General features: G+C 48.2%; 1 protein-coding gene across 1 annotated transcript in view; it reads right to left on the bottom strand.

Moving 5' to 3' along the window:
• Positions 1–2,942: 2,942 nt before the first annotated feature.
• TKTL1 (transketolase like 1) overlaps positions 2,943–9,063 on the bottom strand; it is a 35,190-nt gene continuing 29,069 nt past the window's right edge. Inside the window, exons 10-13 of the mRNA XM_004065112.4 lie at positions 7,853–7,936; positions 5,593–5,689; positions 5,322–5,441; positions 2,943–3,790 (exon numbers count right to left, since the gene is read on the bottom strand). Coding sequence (XP_004065160.1) covers positions 3,618–3,790; positions 5,322–5,441; positions 5,593–5,689; positions 7,853–7,936 — 474 coding nt within the window. The 3' untranslated portion in view covers positions 2,943–3,617. The remainder of the gene's footprint in view (positions 3,791–5,321; positions 5,442–5,592; positions 5,690–7,852; positions 7,937–9,063) is intronic.

The following is a 9,063-nucleotide window of genomic DNA, read 5'->3' as shown; positions in this document are numbered from 1 at the left end:
CTGAGACTCGAGAAGCCCCCAGTCCCTCTGCACCTCCCTTGGTAGTGGCGGTGGCTCGACCTCCCGTGTCTGGGGGACTGGTGTTTCTTTGCTGGAGAACTCTGTCACAAGTTTACCTGGGGAGGAGCCTTGCCAGTGGACACTCACTTGTATCATCCAGGAGACCCTCTACAACTAGACCTAGAACTAGAATGTTGCCGTTAGACCCAGAACTAGCGTCAGGTACACACTTAGGGAGGGAGGGTATCTCTCACGTGGGCCCTGATACCAGGTGCAGCCCAGGTCCTGCCCTGAGCGGTAACTCTGCGTGCTCGGCTTCCTCACCCAAGTATGGAATGACACATCGGATCATTCCAGCTCTCCCGAATCTAACGACCCAGCTTCTCTAACCCTGACCTCGGCCTGGCAGGGCGAGGAGGCCTCGTGAAGCGGTAGAACCTCTCCCAGCTGCCCGGGGAAGGCCGGGCTCCGAGGGTGAAGGCGAGTGCCCACGGGTAGGAGCCATGCCCTCCAGGTAGCGCCTGAAGCATGGGGCCGACGGGGCGGGAGGGTGCGTGGGGCCGGCGCGAGGCGGTGTTTGATGGTGGGTAGCAGGCGTCCAGGGAGGGCGGTGGGACAGCGGGGACAGGGGAGCAGCTCAGGTTGCAGAGGGCTGCCTGGCCCGGGAGCGGGCAGGCGGGTTGGTTGCTGCCAGCCCCAACATAATCCCAGCGAGGCGGGGAAGGATCGTGCGGAGGGGCCGATGGGGCTGGCCAGCCGAGGGCGTGCTGGGGGTGCTGGGGAGTAGGAAGCTGCCAGGTATGCAGGGTGGGCCTGCATGGGTGTTTCGAAAAGACGGCACCAACATCCTGACCACAGCTTTGTGGGATACATGCTGTCCCCGTCATCAGCACCATCATCCCCTTCTACAGCTACCCAAGGCCCCACAGTCAAGAAGCAGATTTGGGGATTCAAGCCAGGTTTTGGGACACACGGTTCCCGAGTCCCTGCTGGCTGGCTTCTCCATGGGAAGTAATCAGAGCAATAAGATGTTAGGAGGACTCAAGGGTGAGGGGACTGGCCCGAGGCCAGGGTCCATGGCATCTTCCAGGGAGTATTCATTACCAGGTTCTTAACAGTTAACAAACACACGTGTTTACTCAGAAGCCACAGCCAGGCCAAGCTGGCAGCAGGGCTCACTCCCCTCGCTGGGTGATCATGGCTCCTGTGCTCTCATTACTTTGATCTGCCCTACTGTTTCTGCCCAGAACCTTCTAGGGGACTGAAGTGAGGCTTTGGGGGCTCTTTCCTGTGTTTAGAAATTGCACATTTTAATCATGGAATCTGTTGCTCCATTTGTTGCCACCGTGCGCTTATGTGTCCTGTGGTCTCACCAAATCTGACATTTTGCACCTGAATACAACCAAGCGTGGCTTGTCTGTTAGAATGCCTTCCTCTAAAGTAATGCTTTACAGCCACCTTCAGTGTCACTGCATCTACTCCTCACAATACGGTATTTAAACACCACCCCCACCACACTCTTGAAAGGGTACACAGAATTATCCTACGACACAGCAATTCAATTCCACTCCTAGTATACACGTCCCTAAGAAGGGAAAATCTACATCTACACAAAACCTTTCACATATTTTGTGAAACCTACATCTTCACAAAATATGTGAATTGTCAGAACGCTATTCACAAGAGACAAAAGTGGAACTAATCCACATTCATCAACTGAATTGAAGAATAAAATGTGTTATCTCCATACAATAGAATAGTATGTGGCCATAAAAAGAATGAAAACCACTGAATTGTATACCTCAAATGAGTAAAATTGTCTGGAGTGTGAGAAGCTGTGATTACCTCGAAGTAGTGAGGTAAGTGAGGTAAAACATTTTTGCTTCTTTGCATTTTCTAAATTTTCTGCAATCACCCTATAGAAACTATTTTTACAAAATAAATTTTGAAATCTTATGAAATAAGCAGAGCCATCATCATGCTCATTTTACAGGCCAGGAAACCAGCTCAGTGACTTACAAGGGCAGGAGTAGGAGGAGGTCCTGAGGACCCAGGCCCCAGGCCAGTGCTTCCATCTCTATCCCGCACATTCTAGAACAATTCCTCAGTCACACTGGTCATGACTCCAAAGATCTCTGACCACTTAATTTGGGCAATAAAAATAAGGAGTGGGCTGGGCATGGTGGTTCACGCCTGTAATTCTAACCCCAGCACCTTGGAAGGTCCAGGCGTGAGGATCACTTGAGGCCAGGAGTTTGAGACCAACCTGGGCAACATAGTGAGACCCTGTCTCAAAACAAAACCAAAGCCAAAACAGGAATGTGACACAGCAGACACATCTAGTAGAATTTTAAATCTAGTTTTGAAGCTCAGGTTCATCTTTTTCTGGTTGACACTTTGATTCTAGACACATACTTCTTAAATTTTTTTTTTTGAGGTAGAGTCTCGCTCTGTCTCCTAGGCTGGCGTACAATGGCAGGATCTCGGCTCACTGTAACCTCCGCCTCCTGGGTTCAAACAATTCTCCTGCCTCAGGCTCCCGAGTAGCTGGGATTGTAAGTGTGCACCACCATGTCTGGCTAATTTTTGTCTTTTTTAGTAGAGAGGGGGTTTCACCATGTTGTCCAGGCTGGTCTTGAACTCCTGACCTCAGGTGATCCACCTGCCTTGGCCTCCCAAAGTGCTGGGATTACAAGCGTGAGCCACAACGCCTGGCCTCTAGCCACATACTTTATGTGCTTATAGCTGACAGGAAGGCGTCAGCTCAGGGACAGCTTTTCAGGCCAGGTGGTGTCCTCCAGCAAGTGCTTCCTCTGCAGCCCATTATTCTTTCCCAGGTTTACTGGTGGGGGCCATGGCTCACTGTTTCTGGTTTGGATAAAAGCTCTTTCCTTATTTAGGAACTGACCACTGAGAAACTGATTCACGCAGAAGGCACGTGCTGAATAAAGCAGCTGGTTTTGAAATGCTTTATTAACATTGACTTGAACAGTACAGTGTGGAGGCTCTCATCACAAGCAGCACAGGACATCCTAACAAGCTTTCGCTGCTGCCTGACAGCCTCTCAAACGTGGAGGGAGATGAAGGCAAACAGCGAAGGGAATTCCAGGGCAGCTGCAGGTGGGATGGCAGTACACAGAATCCCAAGGTGGGAACAGCAGTAGGTGTCATGGTGTTATCGTGCTGTGGAAACTAGGCTACTGGAATCTATACTTCAATCCACATTTTCTTTACTCATGAAGGAAATACATTGAAAAAACTATTACCTCTACCAGTTATTCACGAAGGAAACACTTTGGAAGAATTGATTACCTCTACCACTTATCTATAGTCTTATCAGAAAACTTACTATCAGGTGGTTGTTTTGTTACCTATTTTTTTCACTTAAAAGTTGTGTAACTCCCTTTAATGATCCAAAAATTAGAGAGGTACTTGCATATGCAGTGACAGTTTAAAGGATAAGTAGTTAGCTTGAATTTCCGAACTAGGGATGAAGGAAGGTGTTAGCTGGCTTTGCTTTTAAGAAACAAAACATGACAGTATAGATTTAAGTGATGGTTTTGGAACAAACATAAACACAGGGTAAAGAGGCCAAAAGACCAAAGCTAACAGCTATTTTAGTTCAGCAACATGCATTTCACGGCCACTATGATATGTCTGGCACTAATTTCATACATATCCAGCAATTCCTCGGACTTCCCACTCTGGGGCACTCCCGACACTGCCAGCGAATGAACCTTAATGTCAGGATCCATGGAGACGGCTGCACAGACAGCTTCCCCGATGCCACCTGGGGAAACAAGGATGTTAGGCCCTTTTGTGGAAGCAGCTCGTCAGCCTTAAAGTCTCACCACATAGAGGCCTTTGAATCTGCAGCTTCCCAGGGGAAAATCTGATTCATGTGAACAGCCACTCTGATGGGCCTGCGGAGTTCTTATTCTAAACTGCCAGTTTCCAAACTGCTCTGCCTCAACCTACAGTAAGGGCTGCCTGAGTGTGGGGGTCTGTGGCACTCCGATTCTCAAAGCTGTTGGGGACCTGAAAATGGTTAGAACTAACGAATTAACAGTGCAGAAAAGTGACTAGCTGGCTTGAGGCTGTTGGTTGGCAAGGTTAGCTCTTGGCTCGTGAAGGTTCCCTTGCTGCTCTAACACTTTCCCTACTGGACAGGGCGGTCATGCGCCTGGACTGTTTGTAGGAACAATGTGGTTGACATGAGCACCTGCTTTCCTGCTGGGAGCCAGGGATTTGGGTACCTGCCTGGCAGAGGGTGCCAACAGGACCTGTCCCCAGTACACACTTGAGGTGCCAAGTCTCTAGCAGGCATCCCTTAGGCAGGAACACAGCCTGCGTGGGAGGCACTTCTCAGTATGCCCCTTGTGGGGCCAGGGGGAGGCTGGGGCAGGACTTCTTTCAACTCCACCTGGCCCATGGTTCCTGCCCTGGTGGATCCCCCCCTGCACCCTTTCCCTGTCATCAACCTCAGGTGTGAGAGCAACTGTGTGCTGGGTCCCAGGAGTCCTTCGAGAGATCAGGCACCGCTTGTGCAGGCTCAGAGGGCCCCTGCCGCATGAACACGCAATGCTCCTCCTTGTATCACATCATCTGTCCCACCTAACCTTTCCAGGTGCAAACACTGCCCAGCCCATTCTCCCTGACACACTATTTTCTGCACTTGCTGTGTTCTCTGCTATTCCTGCTTCTTTTGTCGGGGCACACTTTTTTTTTTTTTTTTTTTGAGGCAGAGTCTCACTCTGTTTCCCAAGCTGGAGTGCAATGGTATGATCCTGGCTCACTGCAACCTCCACCTCCTGGGTTCAAGTGATTCTCCTGCCTCAACCTCCCAAGTAGCTGGGACTACAGGCATGCACCACCACACCCAGCTAATTTTTGTATTTTTAGTAGAGATGGGGTTTCACCATGTTGACCAGGCTGGTCTTGAGCTTTTGGCCTCAAGTGATCTACCTGCCTCGGCCTCCCAAAGCGCTGGGATGACAGGTGTAAGCCACCACGCCTGGCCTCGGGCATACTATTCGTCATTCCAAACCCAAAGAAACTGCGATGCTTTTCATGACACCTCGCTTGCCTGCAATAGCCACTCCTCTGTGTTGCCACTGACCCGCCCTGGTGACTGGGCACTGTGCACTCTGTTGGGGACACACAGATGTGTATGAGTATGGCCCCACGCTTAGTGAACACCAAATAACAAAGCCATGCTGGATGAGAGGTAGACTATAGGTGATGCCTGAGAGCATGCCATGTGGCCAGTCAAGGAAACAAAAACACCAAAACCTTCCAAAGCATTCTCAATGCCCACACACCTTGCGGGTAGTGATCCTCCACTGTAATGATCCGGCCCTCTGTGGCTTTTGCACTGGAGATGATGGTGGCGACATCCAGAGGTTTAATGGTAAACAGGTCAATGACACGGATAAAAATATCTGTAGAACAGCAAAACCCAGCTTGGTACAAGAAAGAGACTTAGAATAACATGCAGGGATAAAAATAAAAAGAGCACTCAGGGCACAGGAGGTAGCTGAAGTCCTACCTCTTCCCAGCTTGAACTTCAATGCTCACACTCAACCAACTGACCTTGTTTCAAAAGCTCATCAGCAGCTGCTAAGGCTTCATACACAGTAATTCCAGCTCCAATAACTGTGACCTTGTCACTGACACAGTGGCGGAGGACCTGGTATAGTGCCAGCAAAACAGAATGCCGTGGTTACTACACACAGAATGCATGTCAAAGTGGAAGGCACTTTGCTATGCCGCTATCCCCCAATTCTAACAATTTCACTCCTTAATAACTCACTACTAAAAAAATCAGATGCATTTACAAGCCAGGACACATACTTTTTGATAGGAAATTACACTGCTCCAGCTGTCCTGGAGCATGGATACGCCACATACCCATCAGGAGTCTGGTTTGAGAGATCACTATGGCATGCAAAGATTGGACTCCAGTGACTAACATGTTAATGAGAACATTCTGGGCATTGGCAACACGCTGAGTGCTAAGATCTTGTGCGCCTGAGCTCTGAGAACCCTCACAGCCTCCCTGTAAGATCTGTTCAGTAGCACAACCGTTCTGCAGCTGAGGAAAGCAAATCTCAGAGGAGGAGGAAGTGGCCCAGGGCAGGGCTGGGACCCACAGCCAGGCGGGGCTGACATCAAAGCCCTCGCTCTCGACAACGTACTATTCTGCAAGCAAAGACAGAGTTCCTGGGCTTCTTTCATAGTTTGTTGCCTCCAAAGCTACCCATCGGAGGCATCTGGAATTATTCTCCACTTCCCCTCTGTATAGGTTTCCCTGTAGCTTAAGAACCATTGCTGATAGTACAGAAAGGGTTTCTGAGCCACCCCCTTCTTTAAGGATGTCCTGGCCTCTTAAAATACATATACACACATGCACACATATCCATGTCCTCTTTTCAAAGCCCAGCCCTTTAATGATCCATGCCATGCATGTTATCACACACATTTATCTCACATCCTTTACTATCAGTAAATTTACTTGCTTTTGTCAGGACAGGAAAATTATTAGAAAAGAGACGACAGAAATAAGCAAGCTCTGCAAACCATGTGAATGTCAAGAGACCCTCCCCATAGAAACAGAACCTGTAGTTAACACCAAAGGTGAACACTAACTTTTCCACTCGGCGGCGTTTTCCAGCTACGTTATGGCACACAGTGGACAGTTCTGGAAACACCTGCTTTATGGCAGCACTCTGGCCATTCTGAGCACTTGCAACTGTGAATTCTGGAGCAGCCTAGTCCTTAGCAACCAAACTGGATGTTACCTGCTGCTCTTTCAAGAGTGGCTATGGGCAAACCTTTGTATTCAGTATGATCTCAACTGTGTAAAATATACATGTATGCCTAGAACAAAGGAAGGAAGCATGCCAAAATGTCTACAAGCCCCGCTCCCTAGGTGATGAGCAGAGTCACTTATTTTCTCCATAGACGTTTCTGCTTTTCTCCATGCATGGCCCTGACAGGCAGGCTGAGCAGGGGATGGTCAGCGTGGTGGGCAGGCCTGGGGAGACTGGGCTCACTACTCAGGCCTGGATTCTGGTCTTGGTACTCACAAGCTGTAAACCCTTAAGTAAGACACTTACTTTCTCCAATCCTCATCTACAGATAGGACTGATAATCTGAACTTCTCAGGGCTTTTGTGAGAATACCAGAGATCATGTTCCCTTTTATTCCTGGCCTTAGATCTGTAAAATCTGAACCTAACAGATTATTCATTTCAAGTGATTTCTATTATTTTTTGTCTTGTTTTTAGAGATAGGGTCTTACTCTGTCACCCAGGCTGGAGTACAGTGGTGCGATCCATCATAGCTCACTGCTGCCTTGAATTCCTGCACTCCTCTATCCTCCTTCCTCAGCCTCCTGAGTAGCTGAGACCACAGGTGCATGCCACCACACCCGGCTAATTTAAAAATTTTTTGTAAAGATGGGAATCTCGCTATGTTGCCCAGGCTGCTCTGAAATTCCTGGCCTCAAGCAATCTTCCCGCCTTGGCCTCCCAAAGTGCTGGCTTCTGTTTTGTTTAGCTTGCGGCCAAGATAAATTATAGTCACAACCGCTCAAGTGGCTTCATGTTACTATCTTTGAACTCAACAACAACAAAAGACTCCATTTGGAAAGTAGAAAAGTTCAGGCTAAGTTGAAATTCATAGAATGTTCCTTCCCAAGGAAAAGCAGGTAAAGGTCACAACTGTTTTTTAAAAAAATGAGAGCAAAGAAAGGATGATGTCTCAACTCTGAAGATACCTGGTGATAGATTCAGAAGTGTTCTTTTTACAGGAGATGATACTGAATAACGCAGGAGCGCTTAAGCCCTTACCTTGGCCTGTCCGATCTCAAAGCGTTCCTGTGGGGTGTAAATAACCATAGTTTCTGGTCGGGTGGTCCGAATGAAGCACATCCCCTAGGGCATAAATGGAGCCATGGTTTAGAAAAGCAAACAATGAATTTCCAACAACAGACGTTGAAAGAAGTGAAGGAGGGGTGTGAACAGGACAGCTCTTTCTACTAAAAACACAAGCTTTGGAGAAAGGGGTGAGCATCTACAACCAGTGGACGACAGGTCCCAGCAGGACCTTGGGGCTGCCCTGAAGGACAAGCTCTCCCATGCCATCACACCAATCCCCTTGGAAGATTCCCCAATACTCACTGACTTGTTCTGTGCAGACAGAACATTAACTCACGGCAGGAGCACTGACTCACATTGACTAGAAAGCCCGAATAGAATGTTAAAACATTAACTTTTGCCACAATAACTTGTAATGTTTCATCCTTAGAAAGACCATAAACATCTATCTGAATACAAGATGACTGGCCCCTTTCCCAATAAAATGTAAATACATTTTTATGACCAATTTGAGCACATAAACATTTACCAGTATAAATGAACACTTGTATGTCTAAAGTATTTGTTAATTTACATACATATTAATGGATGCATTATAAAAGAATATAGCAAGAAACGTCGCTACTGTTCATTCATACGCTATGATCCATCTTTGTTCAGTGTCTTCACCGAGGCATAACTCAGCTGCAGTGAAATGCATACATCCTAAGTTCAGCCCTTCCTGAATGCTGCATCCGCCGTGGAGCCCTCATCCAAGCCCAGCAGCGCTTCCGCCAGCAGAGTTCCCTTGTGCCTCCTTCCAGTCAGTCTCCCCCCACTACGAAGCAACCTCTACTCTAATTTCTATCACCTAATCTTGTTTTGCGCCTCTCTTGACCTTTCTAGAAATGAAATCCTATAACGTGTGAAATCACAGAACAATCTCCAAGATAAACTAATTTTAAAAGTACGCAATTGGCCGGGTGCGGTGGCTCATGCCTATAATCCCTGCACTTTGGGAGGCCAAGGTGGGTGGATCACTTGAGGCCAGGAGTTTTGAGACTAGCCTGGCCAACATGGCGAAACCCTGTCTCTCCCCAAAAATACAAAAATTAGCCGGCCGTGGTGGAGTGCACCTCTAGTCGCAGCTACTCAGGAGGCTGAGGCAGGAGAATCTGGGAGGCGGAAGCTGCAGTGAGCTGAGA

This window comes from Gorilla gorilla, chromosome X, assembly GCF_029281585.2.
Source record: "Gorilla gorilla gorilla isolate KB3781 chromosome X, NHGRI_mGorGor1-v2.1_pri, whole genome shotgun sequence".
Classification (NCBI taxonomy): Eukaryota; Metazoa; Chordata; class Mammalia; order Primates; family Hominidae; genus Gorilla; species Gorilla gorilla.
This window is presented reverse-complemented; position numbering and strand designations above follow the sequence as displayed.